Consider the following 21,642-nt stretch of genomic DNA (forward strand, 5'->3'; position numbering starts at 1 on the left):
ATTGAGTAAAAAGAGGTATAGAATACATAAGAACCTTTGATCTCAATGACTTATTAGTAATAAAGGAAGGTTCATTGGAAAAGTACTAACATGTTAAATGTTGGGAAGACACTTTGTCTTATGACCTTCATTCAGGAGGGTTCTTTTGGGAAAAAGGTAAGTTTGGATAAGTAGTTCTTGTCTTTCTTTTTTTTCCTAATGTTTATTTATTTCTTAAGAGATGGAGAGACAGAGCGTGAGTGAGGAAGGGACAGAGAGAGAGAGGGAGATACAGAATCCGAAGCAGGTTCCAGGCTCTGAGCTATCAGCACAGAATCCGATGTTGGGCTGGAACCCACCAGCCTTGAGCTCATGACCTGAGCCAAAGTCGGATGCTTAACCGACTGAGCCACCCAGGCGCCCCAAGGGTGAGTAGTTCTGTTTGCTTCGTTTGTTTGTGAGTTTAGTTTTGTTTAGTATGTCCCAGATCGGAGGGGATGAAGTTATGAAATCGAGAGTGTTGGAACGATTGTGCTTTAGTCAGTATGGAATAGGGAAAGAAAATTGAGTTCAGGAGACCTGAGGGATGTGTGTCAGGCAGCTGAGGTGAAGAGGCCACATTCCGTGGTTAATGGAGGAAATAGCAATTTGTGAGGTATGTAGTGGGGCTGGTTTTGTATTTTTGCTCAGTGCTTACTAGTTGTGTGACAATGAGCAAATTACTTAGTGTCTCTAAATATTAGTTTCTCTATTTTAATTTAAAAGTGCGACAATGACCTTGACTTTGTGGGGATTTTGAGAGAATCGAAGGCCAGGCACTTAATAAATCTTAGTTCCTGGGGCGCCTGGGTGGCTCAGTCGGTTAAGCGTCTGACTTCGGCTCAGGTCATGATCTCACGGTTCGTGAGTTCGAGCCCCATGTCGGGCTCTGTGCTGACAGCTCAGAGCCTGGAGCCTGCTTCAGATTCTGTGTCTCCCTCTCTCTCTGCCCCTCCCTTGCTCATGCTCTGTCTCTCTCTCTGTCAAAAATAAATAAACATGAAACAAAATTAAAAAAAAATCTCAGTTCCTTCCCTGCTGGAGCTCCTTCATCTGCTTATCAGCACCTTCTCTAATTTTTGCATGACCTGGAGCAAGTCACTTCATCCTCTTAGGACTCTGCTTGGTCATGAGAAAGATAGACTTTCCTCTCACTTTCATTTAAAAAGTAATTAAGTATTGGGGCACCTGGGTGGCTCAGTCGGTTAAGCGTCTGACTTCGGCTCAGGTCATGATCTCACGGTTCGTGAGTTCGAGCCCTGCGTCGGGCTCTGTGCTGACAGCTCAGAGCCTGGAGCCTGCTTCCGATTCTGTGTCTTTCTCTCTCTGTGTAACTCCCATGCTCATGCTCTGTCTCTCTCTGTCTCTCAATAATAAATAAAAGTAAAAAAAATTAAAAAGCAGTAATTAAGTATTATTAAAATATATTATGACTAAATAATACTTGCACATGGTAAAAAATTGAACAATGTAAGTGGAGGTTATGCAGTGAAAATATGTCTTCCTCCCTTCCGTTCTGTCCCTGAATTCTCCATGTTGGAAGTAACAATTGTCACTAATTCCTTATGAATCCTCACATATTCAAACACATACATCTTTATATCTATAAATATATGTAGTGCTCTTTTTAAAGTAGTATAAAGGGTTTTTAAGAATTATTATTTGTTCAATGGAAACAGCTTAGAATAGGATGGGGCAGAGAACATTCCAAGGGTTAAAAGAAGGGAGCCAATCGCAAAGAGGGATGGGAAAAGGTATGGCTGCGGAGAGTGAGGGCAGAGGCATCTCTGGCCCTGGATGAGACACTATGGGTCAAAGCCCTGCATCTAGAGTAATAACACTTTGTCCCCTGATCCTGTCCTCACTCCATTATTGCATCACCTTTGTCTCTGGTTGATGCTGTGATGAGGTTAGAACCCTTGATAGCTTTTTTTTTTCTTTTTGTATCTGAACGGTGGTTTTACTGACCAATATGTTCCTGAATAAGGACTCCAAGCCCAGAGTACACAGTTAAGGCAACTACTTTGTTTCCAACAAGAAAGTACACAAGGAATCCCGAGTGTCCCCCACTAATGTGAGAGCTTGACCCCCGACCAGTCTCCACCCAGTTCTGGGAGAAAAACGTCCTCTAGCTGGCCAGTGTGTCATCCACTGTGACACCTGCTTACAAGGCAGGCGTGGCATCGGCCGACAGCTGCTCACCGTCCAAGCACCAGGTCTGGGCTGAGCAGCTCCGCAGGCACGTTTGGCAGATGCTCTCGTTTGCGTTAAAATCGAACGTGCGCGCTGACGCATGGCTGCTGGCCGCGGATCTCGAATTAGGTAAAATGTGATCTGTCCACATTCCCAGAGCTGCTAACATAAAAATCACTTGTTTTAAAAGCTCTTTTCATCAGAACACCCTTGGATCAAATAACCTGGCAGAGGAAAGCTCTCGTGGCCCCCCCGTCTACGACAAGTTCTCTGCCGGGATCACGTTCAGGACATTCCCAAGGGCGAAGGGTGAGCGAGGCCCCAGGGCGCCGCTACCCTGTCTGTGCCAAAAATTCCATGTACTGCCCCGGAGCCTAGAAATGGTCGGCCGGCCCATTGTACGGCCGTCCACACCGGTTCTCTCACAAACAGCCGCAAGGCTTTCATGTAGTTGTTTTCATCCAGAGTGAACCGTGATAGATCCCCGCGGGAAGGGTGATCATGTCTCCTTTTTCCATGAAGATGCGGGTCCACTTGTCCTCTCTGTCTGTGACATCAAAGTAGCCGGTGCCAAGATGTAGCGGATCTCATCGTCCAGGTGCAGGTGCTTCTCCTAGAACATCTTGACCTTTTCTTCATAATTTGGTAGTTTATCCTTGCATATGGTTGTTGTGTCCACCCAGGAATGGTTTCCCTGTTTTCGGATCTTTTCTAACTCCCGACCATTCTCGTATTTGTCAGCATCAAGCTTCCAGTAAATAACCCCTAGCAGGCGCAGGTGCTCCAGGCGGACCAGGCTGCAGGGCTCGCTGCGGTGGGACAGCCTCGGGTCGTCGGCCGACTTGTCCACGTACGAGGCCTGCACCATGGCCGGGCGGAGGACGCAGCGAAGGAAGAGCCAAATCCTTGATAGCTTAAAATGCCAGGATGAGTTGCTTCTTCAAGAATCAGAAAAAGAAAAACCATGTGCCTCATTTGTTAAAACACATAAACATGTTTAGAACTGTGTTTGACAGTTTCGTTTTTATCATGAAAGGATGTAGTATTTTGTTGCCTGCTTTTCTACATCTAATTGAGATGATCATACAATTTTAATCTTTCGTTCTATTGATGTGCTGTGTCACATTTATTGATTTGTGTCTGTGAAACCATCCTTCTACCCCAGTGATAAAACCTACGTAATCATGGCATGTAATTCCCTAAATGTGCTGTTGAATTCAGTTTGCTGAAGTTGGTAATCTTGCATTTATTTACATAAGGGATATTGGCTTGTAGTTGTCCTTTTTAGTGGTGTCCTCATCAGATTTTGTATCAGGGTAATCCTGGCCTCGTAAGCGAGTTTGGGAGTGTTCCCTCCTCTTCAGTTTTTTAGAGTGTGAGAGGTGCGCCTAGGTGGCTCTGTTGGTTAAGCATCTGACTTCAGCTCAGGTCATGATCTCACAGCTTGTGGGTTCGAGCCCCCACATGGGGCTCTGTGCTGACAGCTCAGAGCCTGGAGCCTACTTCGGATTCTGTGTCTCCCTCTCTCTCTCTGACTCTTCCCCACTCACACTCTGTCTCTTTCAACAATAAACATTATAAAAAAATTTAAAAAAAAGTGTGAGAAAGTTTGGCACTATTATTATTAAATATTTTTTTTTTGAGAGAGAGAGAGAGAGAGAGCATGAGTGGGGGAGAGTCTCTTTGTATTGTTATGTATTACACTCTTCACATCCTTTAGTTTTTCATTAATATGTTTAGTGCATATCATGTATGAGTTTTATATTTTCTTTAGAGCAGTTTTAGGCTCACAGCAAATTGAGCAGAAGTACAGAGATTTCCCACATGTCTCTTGCCTCCCACATACACAGCCTCTTCCATTATCAACATTCTCCATTAGAGTTGTACATTTGATATAATTGACGAACATACAGTTATACATCATCATGACCCGAAGTCCATAGGTTACATTAGTGTAATTACATTACACCTCTCTTGGTGTTGTCATTTGATGGGTTTGGACAAATGTATGATGACATGTATCTGTTATATGTATAAACATTACAGTGTCACACAGAGTAGTTTCTTTGCCCTAAAAGCCCTGTGTTTCACTTGTCAATCCCTCTCTCCCCCAGAGGCTCTGAAAACCATTAACTTCTCTGCTGTCTGCATAGTTTTGCCTTTTCCAGGTTGTCATAGAGTTGGCTTCCTTTACTTAGTAATATGTATTTAAGTTTCTTCATGTCTTTTTTTAAAGTTATTTATCTTTAAAAAAATATTTTTAAATGTTCATTTATTTGTGTGTGTGTGTGAGAGAGAGAGACAGAGTACAAGCAGGGGAGGGCAGAGAGAGGGAGACACAGAATCTGAAGCAGGCTCCAGGCTTGGAGTGTCTGCATGGAGCCTGACGTGGGGCTCGAACTCATGAGCTGTGAGATCATGACCTGAGCGGAAGTCGGATGCTTAACTGACTGAGCCACCCAGGTGCCCCATCTTCCATGTCTTTTCATGATTTGATAGCTCATTACTTTTTAGCACTGAATCATATTCCACTGTCTGGATGAACCACAGCTTATTCATCCATTCACAAACTGAAGGACATCTTGGTTGCCTCTAAGTTTTGGCAATTATGAATACAGCTGCAATGAACATCCATCTGTAGGTTTTTCAGCTCCTTTGGTTAAGCACCAAGGAGCACAATCGCTGGATTGTATGGTAAACGTATGTTTAGTTTTGTGAGAAACGGCTAAACTTCTTCCAAAGTGTCTACACCATTTTCCGTTCCCACTAGCAATGAATAAGAGTTCCCTTTGCTCTACATCTACCCCACCATGTGCTATTGTCAGTGTTCTTGATTTACGTCACTCTAATAGGTATGTAGTAGTATCTCATTGTTTTGATTTGTGTTTCCCTGATGACATATGATGTGGGGCATCTTTTCATATGCTTATTTGCCATCCCTATATCTTCTTTGGTGAGGTGTCTGTTCAGGTCTTCGGCCCATTTTTAAATAAGGTAGTTCTTTTTCTTACTGTGTAGCTTTAAGAGTTTGTGTTTGGATAACAGTCCTTTATCAGATTTGTCTTTTACAAATATTTTCTCACAAGTTATCTTTTCAAAGTCAGTCATTCCCTGACCTGTTGGCTTTGCCATACCTAAATATTAATAAAACCTCCATTTAAAACGCCATCCTTTACCCTCACTGTCCAAGATCACATTTGGGCTTGTCTACCTCTCAAAGGTTAGACTGAGAAAGAAAAGCCAGATCGTCTCCTTTTCCCCATGTATATCCCTCTTCTTACAGGCTGTTTTTCAGGATCCATTTATCCCTGTGGTGATTCGCACTGGCAAGTCTTTCACTCTCAGAAGAACCCAGTGGAGCGTCTCCTTGTTTTTGCAGTAAATGAAAACATCAGAGTTTGGATGAAAGTCAGTCTGATTACAGAGCCTATATGGTTTTCACTGCATGCTGCTGCTGCAAGATTTGTATTTCTCTGACAATTTTCATTTTAACCTGGAGCTCATCTAGATTTGTGACCACAAATTTCTAGTCATTGTTATAATTTAACGTTAAAGAGAACGTGATTTTTTGAGTCAGTTTAAATATGTGTGTGCATCCCTTTTCTACCTGCTACTAGCCATGCGGGTTTGGTCAAAGTATGTTCATCTTTGTAAACTTCTGTGTATTAATTTGTACAATGCAAACAATACCTGCCTCATATGCCTTTACAAATATAATTTGCATAATACATTGCAATCTTGAAACACAGAGCTAGGCTACAAGATTATTGTTATTTCTTTTTCATGTTTCCCTGATTATTTAAGAAAAATATGTCATGTGCCATGACACTAATTTTCGAGTTTACCCATAATAAGTACAGAAAAGAACCCATTTCATGAGTTTCTCAATCCCTCAAGGCTGAAGTAGGGAATATTATTAATAATTAAGGTAACTGAGGCTCAGAGATATTAAGTAGGTTTCAATTTATGGTAATGTGGAAATTTTTATTTAAATCTTAACTGATTCTGTTCACCATTCTGTTAAAAAAATTTTTAGCATTTATTTATTTTTGAGAGACAGCGCACGAGTGGGGGAGGGGCAGAGAGAGAGGGAGACACAGAATCCGAAGCTGGTTCCAGGCTCTGAGCTGTCAGCACAGAGCCTGATGCGGGGCTTGAACTCAGGAACCGTGAGATCATGACCTGAGCTGAAGTCGGACGCTTAACCAACTGAGCCACCCAGGTGCCCCCACCATTCTGTTTAGATATTGAAATTTTGCAATTCTTCTTCCCCTAATCAACCCGTCAGAAGAAAAGGGGTTGACTTTAGAGAGTTTGAACCAGAGAAATCTGGAGTGGGGTCAACAAGACCTTCAGAATAGGGTGGGCATGGCTCTGTACTGAAAAAAGGAGGATGATGTTTAGGATTATGTACTCAATGGTGGGATCTACAGACTGTTTCTATTGCTGGAGTCTAAGAATGTTTCCAGCCAGCCTTATTATGGACGTCCAACTTGACCCCCTGAGATTAGGGGACTGTTGGGCTCTTGGCTCATGAAATGAACCTAAGAATAATGAATTATGAATCCTGTTGAATGGCTGGCCCCAAATAAAGTGGCCCACACAGTTTGCCCTTTCTCTAAAGTGAAGTCCACTAGTTGACAAGTCTGGTCCGATGATTGTTCAGTCCACTTGTTACTGTTTCTTAAATACATGAGGACAGCTAAGGATCACTTGCTATTTGAGGGTGATTGTATATAAAAAAAAAAAGAGAGGGAGAGAAAATCATTGGGAAACAGGATATTTTGTGGCAGTTGCCCTCTCAGTTTGCCTAGTGAAGTAGCCTATGTCAGCTCCAATGGAGAAGCCAGAAGTCTCTAGAAGCCATTTCTTTATCTCTTTATCTACTTTCCTGAGTTTTTCATCTGTACCTCTCTCACGAATCTGCTTTCATGGTTGGAAACTGCTGGGCCATAATTGTACAGAACATGACAGGAGCTAGCACTTTGCTGTTTGCCCTAGGTCAGCTAAATATTCCAGCCGTTTTTTGGTCTAAAAGCTCCTTCCTGGGGCATTTGGGTGGTTCAGTCAGGTAAGCATCTGACTCTTAGTTTCGGCTCAGGTCATGATCTCATGTTCATGGGATTGAGCTCCACTTTGGGCTCTGTGCTGATAACCTGGAGCCTGCTTGGGATTCTCTCTCTCTCTCTCTCTCTCTCTCTCTCTCTCTCTCACCTCCTTCCCCCCATTCCTCACTCCACTCGTGCGTGTGCTCTCTTTCTCACAATAAATAAGTAAACATTAAGGGAAAAACTCCTTCCTCTCAAAGGTTCCCCTGGACTCCCAGGCAGATTAACAGTAGGCTGTCTCTGCTGCCCTTGCATTTTGGCATCAGTGAGTGTGTACGGCCTCCTTTCTAGGACAGCTGACACTTTTAGACGGTTTTCTGCCTGAATTTCTGAAACAGAGATGGGCCAAAGGAATGATATGGCAGGAAGGGAGTGGGTAGTGAAGGAGAGCTTCCGATTTTCCACTGTCATCTTCCAGAAACGGACAGAGAAGTAAAACTTCTCCCCATTTGTGGTTGAAGAAAGAGGCAGTGGGTAGATTAAGAACCATCCTTGGGAAGTGTAGTAACAAACAGGACAGACAGGGAAGAGAATAAAAAAATCTCAGTTTCCACATGACCCATGTTCTCTTTAACATGGGTTGTGTAATTTCTAAGTTACAATCTAAAATATCTATCTTAAATATAAAAAATATAGATAAATGATATCTATCTATCTATCATCATCCTCATCTATCATCAATTTATGTTTATTTATGTTTGTGTGGCTTGGGTTTCTTGAGAGAAACAAAGGGAGGTGGATAGGGAATAGAAATGCCCATTATCCAGCATCCATTTATGACACAGGCATTGTTATGCATTTCACCTAGGCGACACAATCAATATCTCTGGATGTGGGAGTAAAGAGGCCATGAAAGCAAAAAATAGACAAATGGGACTATGTCAAACTTGCAAATTGTTTGAATCAAAGGACACAATCAATAGAGCCAAAAAACAAACTATAGAATGGGAGAAAATATTTGCAAATTAGATACCTGACAAACAGGTAGTGTCTCAGAATATATGCAGAATGCCTACAACTCAACAACAATAAAAACAAATAACCTGATTAAAAAATGGGCAAAAGACTTTTCTGTGGACTGAATGTTTGTGTGTCCCCCAAATTCATGTGTTAAAACCTAATCCAGTGTGATTATCTTTGGAGGTGGAGCTTTGGGGGAGTGATTAGGTCATGAGGAAACTCTCATAAATGGGATTACTGCTCTTAGAGACTCCAGAGACCCCAGAGAGCTCCTTTGCCCCTTCCACTATGTGAGGTTATAGTGAGATGTTGGCTATCTGTAAACAAGGAAGCAGGCTCCCACCAGACACCAAATCTCCTAGTGCTTTCATCTTGGATTTTCCAGCCTCCAGTATTGTAAGAAATAAATTTCTGTTGTTTATAAGACACCCAATCCGTGGTATTGTGTGATAGGCGCTCAAATGGACTAAGAAAGATTTGAATAGATATTTCTCCAAAGATGATATATAAATGGCCTGCAAGCAAATGAAAAGATGCTCAATATCACTAATTATCAGAAATGCAAGTCAAAACCATGATGAACTATCACCTCATACCCATTAGGATGGCAACTATGAAAGAAAACAGAAAACAAGTGTTGGTAAGGATATTGAAAATGGCAACCGTTGTGCATTATTGGTGAGTTAGTAAAATGGTGAGACTGCTACGGAAAATAGTATGGAGGTTCTTCAAAAAATTAAAAATAGAGCTACCATATGAGCTAGCAATCCCCTTTGGGATTTCTATTCTAAAAGAGTTAAAAGTAGGATCTTAAAGAGATATTTGCAGCACTAATTCACTATAGCCAAGAAATGGACGCAAGCCAAATGTCCATTGACAATGCATGAGGAAACAAAATGTGGTATGTAAATACATAGGAATATTATTCCTCCCTAAAAAGCAAAGATATACTATCACATGCTACAAAATGGATGAACCTTGAGGATATTATGCTAAGTGAAAGAAGTCCGTTGCAAAAAGACAAATAATGTATGATTCCACTTAAATAAAAATCTAAAGTAGTCAAATTCATAGAAACATAAAGTAAAATCATAGTTACCAGGGGTTGCAAGGAAGAAGAAAAGTGGAATTGTTATTTAATGGATATAGAGTTTCAGATCTGCAAGTTGAAAAAGTCCAGAAATCTGTTTCACAATGCAAATATACTTAACACTCCTGAAATAGTTAAACACTTAAAAACAGTTAAGATGGCAAATTTTTTGTTACATGCTTTTTGCCACAATAAAAAGTAAACAAAGAATAGCCCTAATAAAGTGTTAAATAAAACACGTTTCTACCTCTTACCTTGACAAACTACTTTCATAACACTGGAAGGCCAGATTCAAGTTTAGAATCCTGAGAATCTATAAGGTTCCATGCCAAAAGGTGGTAGCACAAGGAGGGCCACCCTGGTTTCCCAGGTGCCTGCCCATGGACCACAGCTTACCCCCTCTCCCTCTCATTCTCACTTACTATACAATGTGAGGCACCTACACATGCGCAGGTATAAACACATATAGTTCACATGCCCAATGGTCATCCACATCCCTTGCATACAGCTCCTGCCTGACCATCCCTGGGAATGAACATACCAACAGTGTGGTCTGCTGTTGGAAGGATGGACCCAGGTCCTGGAAGCTGAGGAAACTTGCTCCAGGCCAAAGTCTATGTGTGATCTTTCAAGCCTGACCATAGGCAATTATTAGGCTTTTCTTGGCAGTCCTCACGGGGGAAAGCGCTAGCTGGCACCAGCTTCCTGTGGAGAAAAGGAAATACCCAACTCCAGCCCACTCTGGACAACCTATGAATTCAATGAAATATTTGAGGAAAAATTATACCAAATCTCTACAATTTATTTTATAAGATAGTGGCATTTTGTGAGGCCATCATTACTCCAGTACTAAAACCAGACAAAGACTGTGCAAGAAAACAAAACAAAACAGTACTACAGACCAATATCTCTCATGAACATAGATACAAAAAAGTTTCAATGAAATATTAACAAATAGAATCCAACAATATATGTAAAGAATTATACACTATGACTAGGTGGGATTTATCCCAAGTTATGTAAGGATGATTCAACATTCAAAAGTCAGTTAAAGTATTTCATCCATAAGCAGACTGAAGAATAAAAATCACATCATCCTATCAATAGGTGCAGAAAAAGCATTTGACAAAATCCAACACCCATTCCCGAAAAAAAAAAGAGAGAAACAACTCAGTAAACTGAGAGTAGGTTTATTCTCTATTCCTCTAGAACAAGAACTTCCTCTACTTGAGAAAGAAAACCTACACAAAACCTACACCTAACATCATACTTAATGGTAAGAACATCAAATCTTTCTTACTAAAATCAGAAACAAGGTAAGGATGTCCCCCTCATGACTGTTTTTCAGTGTAGTAATGGTAGTCCTAGCTAACACAGTAAAACATGAAAAAAAAAAGTTGTACAGATTGAGAAGGAAGAAATAAATCTGTCTTTATTCACAGATGACATAATTGCCTATGCAGAAAATCCGAAAGAATCAACCAAAAAACTCCTGGAACTAAGTAATCATGGCAAGGTGGAAGGATACAAGGTTAACATATAAAAAAGTCAATTGCTTTCCTCTGTGGGAGCAAAGACCAAGTAGAATTTGAAATTAAGAACACAATGACATTTACATTAGCACTCCTAAAAATGAGATCTATACAAGGAAAATACAAAGCCTGCATAGGGCTTTGTGCTGACAGCTCTGAGTCTGTTGCCTGCTTGCTCTGTGCTGACAGCTTGGAGCCTGAAGCCTGCTTTGGATTCTGAGTTTCCTTCTCTCCCTGCCCTTCCCCCACTTGTGCTCTGTCTCTCTCTCAAAAATAAATAAATATTTTTTAAAAATAGGGGAAGACATTTTGCTCCATGGCAATAGGATTTACTGAGTGAAATTGGCAGGTGATGTGAAATGTCAAGTCTTTCTGGAGGTTAAAGGACTACAGGAATGTATAATATTCCTTGCCTATTTGGGAGCTGTGTGATGATACTTGAAGGAGGGGAAGTTATTTTCCAGAATTTTGAAATGGAAAGGTTATAATTATGCTAATATCAAAACATTGTGTAGGGAGACTGTCAGCCGAGAGAGGGGATAATGAGTTGTGGGTTTGAATCTCGGTGTTAATTGTTAGCAGGTCTGTGATCTGGGGAAAGTTACTTAATCTCTTTACATCAGTTTCTTCATCTGAGAACATGAGATAATTAAGTAAAACACTTAGTAGATTGGCTAGCATTCCATAAATGTTAGATGTGATGATGATATGATGATGTCAGTAACTGAGTGAAGGGACCACGTAAGCAATCCTGGCGGGAATAAGGAAGTGGTAACCACATAATGAGAGAGAGAACAGAGGGAGCAATCTGGGTGGGAAAGAGGGTATTTGTTATTTCTTGATGACTTTCAAATTTGTCTCCATTTGTCTTATGTACCGCTAAGTTCAATATGAACTTGAAATTATATTCAAGCAGAGTAGGACATGAGAGATGTGAGAAGGAGAAAGGAAGGACGAAAACATCAGTGAATATATACAATGAGTCATGCTGAGAAGTGGTGGTTCTCCCTTCACATGTGTTTACATTTTTGGAGGGCTTCTCCCCTACACTTCTCCCAATTTTCAACCTGAGGAAGAATGGTGACATTTGCATCTGAAGAAGTTTCTCCTCAGCGTTTTCTGCACGGCAGCCTTTACCTCCTTATTCCTCAAGCTGTAGATCAGGGGGTTCAGCATGGGGATCACCGTGGTGTAGAACACGGAGGCCACGTTCTCCTTGGCCACAGAACTGGCCGTGGAGGGTTTTAAGTACATGAACGCTGTAGATCCATAGAACATTCCCACAGCTGCAAGGTGAGAGCTGCAGGTGCTGAAGGCTTTGGACCTCCCCTGTGTGGTGCTGATGTGGAGGATGCTGGAGAGGATGAAGACGTAGGAAACAAGGACTGTTAAGCTGGTGACTATGATGTTGAATCCAGCCAGAAAGAACACTGTCATCTCAATATGATAGGTGCTAGAGCAGGAGAGCTTCATGAGGGGCACGATGTCACAGAAGTAATGACTGATGAGGAACTCACAGTAGGACAGTTTTAACATCAGGCCAGTGTCTACTGTTGCACCAATGAAAGCCATGGCATAGGCCGCAGCCATCAGCAGGGAACACACTTGAGGAGACATGATGACATTGTAGAGCAAAGGGGTATAGATGGCGACATAGCGGTCATAGGCCATCACTGTCAGCATGTAACACTCTGCAACGACAAACACAACGAAGAAGTAGAGCTGTGACATGCACCCCGCATAGGAGATGATGTTCTTCTCTGACACAAAGTTCACCAGCATTTTCGGGGTAATGACAGAGGAGTAGCAGAGATCCACAAGGGACAGATTGCTGAGGAAGTAGTACATGGGGGTGTGAAGCTGAGCATTCAGACAAATCAGCGTGAACATGCCCAGGTTCCCTATGATGGTGACCAAGTAGATCCCAAGGAAGAGGAGGAAGAGGGGGAGCTGGAGCTCTGGCCGATTTGTCAATCCCCTGAGAATAAACTCGGTCACTGTAGAGTGATTTTCGGCAGCCATTCTCCTGTGCTTGGGAGCCCTGTGGGGATGGGAGAGAAGAGCCCATGAGAGCCTACATTTAAACTTCTTGGCAAAGCTGGTTTTGAGCACTTGGGTTCAGCTGGGCGATCCTGGGCTCTTTCCCGATGAATCCTCCCTTCCTTTGGCTGTTGTCTGGGAGAAAGACCAGGCTCTGGGTATTTCAAAGACCATGAGGTTGGGAGGAAAAAGGGGACAAGATCTGGGGCTTTTACCACTTTTATGTTTCTCAAATATCCTACAGCAATGGTTCTTAGGGTACATTTGTTGGACCAGCAGCATCAGCACCATGTTAGAGATGCAAACTCTCAGCCTCCACCCGGGACCTACCAAATCAGAAACTCTGGGATTGGGGCTAGCAGTCTGGGTTGAACACTCTCTCCAGATGATGCTGATGCCTGCTCAGGTCTGAGAACCTCTGTCCTATAGGTAACAAGCAGCATACTCCATATTTTGTGCTTGGACATGCTTCAGAAATAAAATTTCCTTGTCATCTGTGCAATTCCCAGATAGTTTCTGAATGTGAATGCATGATATCCTTCTCAAATTGACACAGTGTCAGGGTAGTATGGTAGTTACAGCCATATCATTGAGTGACAAGTCAATTTCTGTATCTGAAAGATGAAAATGAGAACAAAAGACCCCAATAATTAGCAACTGCTGCCAGGCAAGATGAGTTCCCTCATGTCAAGGGAGAAAAACTAAAATTTTAATCAGGCAGAATGACCATGTCTCAGCCTGGGATGACAAGCTTGCAGAAAATTCTGCAAAATTTGCAAAAAAAAAACCCCACGCTCCCCAAACTCCCCCAAGAAATCCTCACAACATATCCTGCCATGCTCTCCAGCAGCTGTCATATTGTGAAACTATCAGAAATAGTGAGCTGTATCCTGCTTGTCACTTTGCTCCTGAAACTTGCAATTTGGGACCTCAGTCTGATCAATCTCTGTAGAGGACACAGAACTTGCCGTTTTTTGCCTATTTAACCCCAAGTCTGATCCTTCCCTGACGGAGCTTCTTTGGTTTGTAGCCCAATGCTGTGTCTCTTCGGTTTGCAAACTGCACAGCAATGAAGCTTGTTTTCTGATGAAATCCTTGCAGGATGCTTTTTGTTGACAAAGAAATCAATTTCCAGGGTGCTTGGGTGGTTCAGTAGGTTAAGTGTCGGACTTCAGCTCAGGTCATGATCTCCCATTCATGGGTTCGAGCCCTGCCTTGGGCTCTGTGCTGACAGCTTGGAGTCTGGAGCCTGCTTTGGATTCTGTGTCTCCCTCTCTTTCTGCCCCTCCCCCACTAACATTCTGTCTCTAAAAAATAAATACACATTAAAAAAACCAAAAAAAAAAAAAAAAAAAGAAATCAATTTCCAAGTCGGTTGTAAAAATAACATGGGATAATGCATATTTAGAAAATTTTTTCAAGCACTCGGTTCCCATAAAAGTGAATTGTCATTAGGTGTCTGGAATTTGTTCTTAGGTTTTCACTGGACGTGAGGCTGTAAGACAGTGGTTCTCAACATTGACTGTGTTCTGTAATCCCTTGGAGTATTTACAAAGTATTGATTCTTGGGCTCCACCCCCAGATGTTCAGATTTAATTGATCTGCGGTGCAGGGTGGGCATTGGCACATAATATAGGACAGAGTAAGTGCTCAGTAGCTATTATGATGATGATGTTCAGATTGTAATATCAAACCAGGCCCCATTATTTCCCTAGTGGCAAGGTACTCAAATTGTCAACACTTCCCTAAGAAGCATGGATCATCATTGCTGGATATGACACTTATAGCCATCCCATCTCTAAGATACATCTCTTAGGCTAAAAACCTTACATTTTCATTCTTTTTATTACTTCCTCATATAATTACTAACTTTTGTATAATGCTCTTTGAAGGTCAATCTCATTAACTCCTCAAATTTGGGGTAGGAGGAGAAATGTGTTTCGAGTAGGATTTTTGTTTCTATTTTCCTACTGAGAAAACAGAAGTGCCAGACACTCAGTGAGTTTCTTGAAGCTTACTAAAAATTATCAGTGACTTAGAACTCAAACTCTTCTCTCCTGATCATGAGCTCATTTCCTTTAGCCCAGATGTGCAGGCTTTTACATCCACACACCTACAGTTCTAAGCAATGTTGTGGTTGAAAGTGCTTTACACTTGATGGCTTAGCTTGTGCATAGCCGATGAAAAAAGAGGAACGTTATATTATTTTTTCATTCTCTCTTAAATTCAAACTGTAAATGTTACCTCAAATCATACAGTTAGTAGATACAGAACTGGGCCTAAAACCCAGGACTTCTGACTACCATCTGTTTTGTTTCCACTAAACCGTCTTCTGATTTCTGTAGCTTATCTTTAGGTAGCACTTTATTATTATTTAGTAAACTTAATTTATTGAATCTTTGGAGATGCAGGATGGATTTCATTGGTAATTTCAGGTGCACTTAAAAAATTACAAAGGCAATACATATACATTGTAGAAAATCAGAAATACAAGTAAGGAAAAGTATAAACATCATATTCCCCCACTATTTAGAGACTAATACTGGCAGTGACTATCTTTCTAGATTTTTCTATGCATATATATATTTACATTGGGTATACACACACACACACACACACACACACACACACACACACACACATAAGGTTATTTATTTTGAGAGACTGTGAAAGAGAGTACACCTGTGCATACAGAGATACAGAGAAGGGGCAAAGAGAGAGAGAGGGTAGGAGGAGTGGAGAGAGAGAATCCCAAGCAGGCTCCTTGCTGATGGTGTGGAGCCCGATGCAGGGCTTGCACTCATGAACCTTGAGATCATGATCTGAACTGAAATCAAGAGTTGGATGCTTAATGGACTGAGCCACCCAGGCACCCTTAAATGTATTAAAAAACCATTTTGTAACTGCCTTATTAAATGTACTTTATAATGCATTGTGTCATTTGATTCTTATAATAATAATAACTCTGGCACTAACCGTATTTCCTTTTCTTAGATATAAGAGTCTTTAAATCCTTAGGATGTGAAGACACAAAAATCAGATTTGCATTGTAAACTTCACATGTTATGTTATTGGTGGTATGGCATTTAACTTCACAATAACTAGTCTGAGAAGTAGCTAAGTTTTTTCCATTTATTACGAAGGAGAAAACAAATTTCTTCTAGATAACAACAATAGATTTAAAAAATCTTATCTTTTCCCCTTGTACACAATTTTCACCTCTTAAAACAATAAGAAACATAGAAAATCCACCTTGAATACACCATTACCAGAAATCAATGTGTTCTACAAAGCAGTGTAGAGTAAATACCACTCAGTGTGGTGTGGACTGGAAAATCCTAGATAGAACTGATTTAAATTTAATTTTTTACTCCCATAATCATCTAATGATATGAAATAGGCAAACAAGATCCATATATTTGATATCAGTTACTACAATGATTACCTCTAGTTCTACCGGACCATAAGAGGCTTGGGCTTGCAGCCTATGAGAACTCAGCACATAAAGAAGAAAACGCTTAGAGATGAAGGTAAACAAATGCTTAGAAATAAAGCCTGAATTAGAAACAGGAATTCACTGAAGAAATATTTTTTTTCATATAATTGCTTTAAATTTGTAATTAAATACCTGTGTTGAGAAAAAGACAACACAGTCTCCTGGAAATTTTAGGGGATGCCTTGGTTCCAATAGTTAGGAACTAAACATCAAGAAATGAGGGAGCTGTCCAGATTTGTATCTATTCCTAAATGTAGTCCAAGAGGACAGCAGGGTTATGAAAAATGGGTCACTGAGGGTCTGTTTATACAACACATGGGCAGAACCTCCTGGGATGCAGTCATTTCAGGCCCTGGAGTCTTTGCTGAAGGAGCAATTAGAGTCCGGCTTATGCCTGTGCTGGGAATCATGGTTTGTCTCCCAGGTGTGTTAATTTTCCTTTTATTTGGAGTCATTTTCAGCTTGGGAAACTTGGAGTCTAAGCATTCAAATTTGTATGGCTAAACACCCCATAATCACTACCACCACCTCCACCACCACCATGTCACTCATTACCATCAACATCCTCAGTTACTACCATTATGGCTACTACTCATCATTATTCTTCATTAGGCATACTCAATGTGGCTTAAAATGTTTATTTTATTTACTCATTTTTGGAGAGAGAGAGAGAGAATGATTAGGGGAGGGGCAGAGAAAGAGGGAGAGAGAAAATCCCAAGCAGGCTCCATGCTCAGGGTGGAGCCCAATGTTGGGCTCCATTCCACAACCATGAGATGATGACCTGAAGAAAAAGAAAATTTGAGCAGACCCATAACCTATAGAAATTGACTCAGTAATCAAAAATCCCTGAACAAACAAGAGTCCAGGGCTGGATGGCTTCCCAGGGGAATTCTATCAAACATTAAAGAAGGATTAAACTGTTCCAAAAAATAGAAAGGGATGGAAGACTTCAAAACTCATTCTATGAGTCCAGCATTAGCTTGATTCCAAAACCAGACAAAAATCCCAAGAAAAAAGGAGAATTATAGACCAATATCCCTGATGAACATTGATGCAAAAATTCTCAACAAGATACTAGGAAATTTAATTCAACAGTACATTAAAAGAATTATTCACTATGATCAAGCGGGATTTATTCCCGGGCTGCAGGGCTGGTTCAATATCTGCAAATCAATCTACGTGTTACACCACATTAATAAAAGAAAGGATAAGAACCATATGATTGTCTCAAAAAACACAGAAAAAACATTTGACAAAATACGGCATCCTTTCTTGATAAAAGCCCTCAAGACAGTAGGGATAGAAAGAACATACCTCAACACCATATAGTCCATATACAAAAGAATCATTGCTAATAACATTCTCAATGGGAGAAAAAAAAACTGAGAGCTTTTCCTCTAAGATCAGGAACAGGACAGTGATGTCCACTCTTACCACTGTTGTTCAACATTGTACTGGAAGTTATAGCCTCAGCAAATGGACAACAAAAAGAAATAAAAGGCATGCAAATAGTCAAGGAAGAAGTCAAACGTTTGCTCTTTCCTGATGATATGATACTCTATGTGGAACACCCAAAAGACTCCACCAAAAAAACTGATAAAACTGATGCATGAATTCAACAAAGTCTCATGATATAAAATCAAGGTACAGAAATCTGTTGCATTTCTATATGCTGATAATGAACCAGCAGAAAGAGAAATCAAGGAATTGATCCCATTTACAAACAATAAGATACCTAGGAATAAGCCTAACCAAACAGGTGGAAGTTCTGTACTCTGAAAACTGTAGAACACTTATGAAAGAAATTGAATACAACAAAAGAATTATCCGATATGACAAGATGTTCTGAACTCATCTCATACATTTCATTCTTCAGTCCAGGAATCAACCATCTCTCCAGGAAATGTGCTTTCTTTTAGTGGTGAAAATGTATTTCAAGACGAGTAATTAGATGCTAGAGAGGCTCATTGCTTCTGGGTTGATAATTGTTTCTAGGTCTTTTCAGAAAGAAGTAGGACATTTTTAAAAATGGCCAATAATTTCAGTGGGATATGTTTTGATATTAATATTTTTGGGAATTTCCTTAAGTGCGATGATTCTTTTCAATAGGTCACTTCAAATCTTTTCTCCTCCTCCTCCTCCTCCTCCTTCTCCTTCTCCTTCTTCCCCTTCTCCTCCTCCTCCTCCTCCTTCCTCTTCTTCTTCTTCTCCTACCTCTCCTTCCTTTTCTTCTTCTTCTTCTTCTTTTTCCTGACACTAGGAAAAGGCCCATGAATTGTAGTCTTTATTTTCTGTTCTGTCCCACAGTTTGGTTTTCTCCTTTGGAGCTCCTACTCTATGTAGATTTGATCTTCTTTGGCTGGTGTCTGTATTTGTTGCTTTCCCATAAATCCTCTTAATTTCTTTTCTCTCTGTCTCTTTTTTTGCCACCAACTTTTTCACCTTCTACTTCTCCTAAGGTATTATCTGTTGTGTTCATTTGCTCTTCAGTTACTTCTAATCAGTCATATTTCTTAAATTATTTTTCCTTTATTTCTAATAATTTCCCAAGTTCAATTGCCTAATTTATAAGCTTTTCTAATTCTGCCTTTTGTTGTTCTTTCATACCTGTATGTGTTTTAGTTCATTTTGAAATAATGTAATAGTGTTCATTTACTTAGAGTAATGGGCAATGGACTGTGTTCCCTTACCACCCCCCCCCCCCCCCGCCCATTCATATGTTGAAGCCTTAACCCTCAATGTGACTGTATTCTGAGAAAGGCCCTAAAAGTAGGGGTATAATACATGAGGCCAAAAGGTCCTAATCTGATAGGGCTGGTGCCATTCATAAGATAAGGAAGAGGCACCAGAGCCCATTCTTTCTTCCGTGTGAGGACCCACTGAAAGGGGGCAGTCTAATACAGGAAGAGAGTCCTCATCAGAGATCGTGTTTGTAGGCTCCCTGAATTCCAGACTGTGGGAAAAAATACTTCCATTGCTTAAATGACCCATTCTGTGGTATTTTGTTATGGTTTCCCAAGCAGACTAATACAGTAAGTCTTTCTGGTTTGCTCCACATTTTCTGTCAAAAAAATTATTCTTTTTACTTATGATTTTATATGGAGTTTCATCTTGATTCTTTTCTACTGTTCATCTTTATATTAAATTAGTTTTTTTTCTAACTTAATGCCTGTAGAACTCCTTCTTCTGTTGCTTTTGTGAAGTGTTAAAAAATATGATGACTTACTGTCTGAAATCTCCTGGCTCTGTCCCCTTTCTACCTTTATCTAGATCTTTCTTTTGTCTTTATTTACCTTGTTCTGTTTAATTTGGGTTTTACTCCTATTCCTGCAGGGAGCTTTGGTTGCTTTATTTTGAGAGTTCATAGTGCACAGACTGTGGAAGCCCCTTCAGATCTTACTATAGAGTAATTAAAATTCATCCACTACTGGAGAATAAAAATCCCTTCCAGTTTTACATGTTATTTTCAAACTGGCCTTTTGAGAGTTATTTGGAATACTGATTAGTTGTTTTGGAGTTTCAGGTTTGTCAGATGTCCTGTTTCTTCCTGCACAGATGCTGATACTAAGCAGATTTTAATCTCTTGGTGGTTTGTGCCCATCTGCTTGTGTTTGGAGGTAAAGGGGATAACATATCACTTATTTTTGTCATAGATGTTGTTAATGGAACTAAGCTTTGCTGTTTAGTTGTGCTGTTTTTTTATGGGGGTATCCAGGAATACTAAAAAAAACATGACACAGTCTTCCTCAAATTCTCTAAGATTCTTCACATGTTTTTTCATTATTTATATTAAGAAGACTAATCACTTGAAGAATATTTACTACATAAATAGGGTATATTCATTGAATATATCTATGAGAAAAATATATTCTTGGTATATGTCAAAGATGACATATTCAATAGGAACATTCATAAAAGTACAGTCTTTAATGTTCTGAATATTCTGCAAGTATTATACACACACACACACACACACACACACACACACACACATATATGTAATTTATTGTCAAATTGGTTTCCATACAACACCCAGTGCTCATCCCAACAGGTGCCCTCCTCAATGCCCATCACCCACTTTCCCGTCTCCCCCACACCCTCAGTTTGTTCTCAGTATTTAAGTGTTTCTTATGGTTTGCCTCCTTTCCTCTCTGTAACGTTCCTCCCCTTCCCCTCCCCCCTGGTCTTTTGTTAAGTTTCTCAGGATCCACATATGAGTGAAAACATATGGTATCTGTCTTTCTCTGCCTGACTTATTTCACTTGGCAAAACACTCTCCAGTTCCATCCATGTTGCTACAAATGGCCAGATTTCAATCTTTCTCATTGCCAAGTAGTATTCCATCATATATATAAACCATATCTTTATCCATTTGTCAGTTGATGGACATTTAGGCCCTTTTCATAATTTGGCTATTGTTGAAAGTGCTGCTATAAACATTGGGGGTACAAGTGCCTCTATACATCAGCACTCCTGTATGCCTTGGGTAAATTCCCAGCAGTGCTATTGCTGGGTCATAGGGTAGATCTATTTTTAATTTTTTGAGGAACCTCCATATGCTTAAAGTATTCTTGAACACAGAGCATTAAAAATATTAGTACATAGTATTTACTGAGTGCTTATTATATCCCAGGCATATATTCTTATGAATATATTCTTCTTTTGTTTCTCTTGGTCTTTCCCTCTCTCTTCCTTTTAGGCTTTGGAAATCATGAAAAGCCAGTCAAGTGAAGGTAAACAATTACAAATTCTGGTTTTGGCTATGACAGATAACTTATATTGGATTGGCCATATTACCAAAAGCAATTAAAAAAACTAGACAAAATATATTAAATAATTTTTTAAAGTAATATAATTACAGTAGGTAACTTTAGCACCTCACTTCCACCAGTGGATAGATCATCCACAGAAAATCAACAAAGGAATATTGGCTTTGAATGACACATTAGACTAGATGGACCTAATAGAACAATACAGAACATTCCATCCCTAAACAGCAGAATACACATTCTTTTCAAGGACACCTGGAACATCCTTCAGGATATATCACATGTTAGGGCAGAAAACAAGTTTCAGTAAATTAAAAAAGATTGAAATCATATCATGCACCTTTTTCAACCAAAACAATGTGAAACTAGAAATTGATCACAAGAAAAAATCTAGAAAGAACACAAATACATGAAGGCTGAACACCATGCTACC

The 21,642-nt window shown here is 40.2% G+C and overlaps 1 protein-coding gene, 1 long non-coding RNA gene and 1 pseudogene across 2 annotated transcripts; 1 reads left to right on the plus strand and 2 right to left on the minus strand.

Moving 5' to 3' along the window:
- Positions 1–2,211: 2,211 nt before the first annotated feature.
- LOC109257424 (uncharacterized) lies at positions 2,212–16,449 on the plus strand. The gene is made up of 3 exons (XR_002075976.2): positions 2,212–2,340; positions 10,579–10,645; positions 16,393–16,449. It is a non-coding gene; the product is annotated as an uncharacterized LOC109257424 (long non-coding RNA).
- On the minus strand, positions 2,529–3,118 carry LOC109257422 (acireductone dioxygenase-like; annotated as a pseudogene).
- On the minus strand, positions 11,964–12,938 carry LOC109257423 (olfactory receptor 151-like). The gene has a single exon (XM_019433518.2). It carries the CDS (start codon positions 12,921–12,923, stop codon positions 11,964–11,966), a length of 960 nt encoding a protein of 319 aa, XP_019289063.1. The 5' UTR covers positions 12,924–12,938.
- Positions 16,450–21,642: the final 5,193 nt, after the last annotated feature.

Source organism: Panthera pardus, unplaced genomic scaffold, assembly GCF_024362965.1.
Source record: "Panthera pardus isolate Hobbes unplaced genomic scaffold, ASM2436296v1 HiC_scaffold_12, whole genome shotgun sequence".
In the NCBI taxonomy this organism is placed as follows: domain Eukaryota; kingdom Metazoa; phylum Chordata; class Mammalia; order Carnivora; family Felidae; genus Panthera; species Panthera pardus.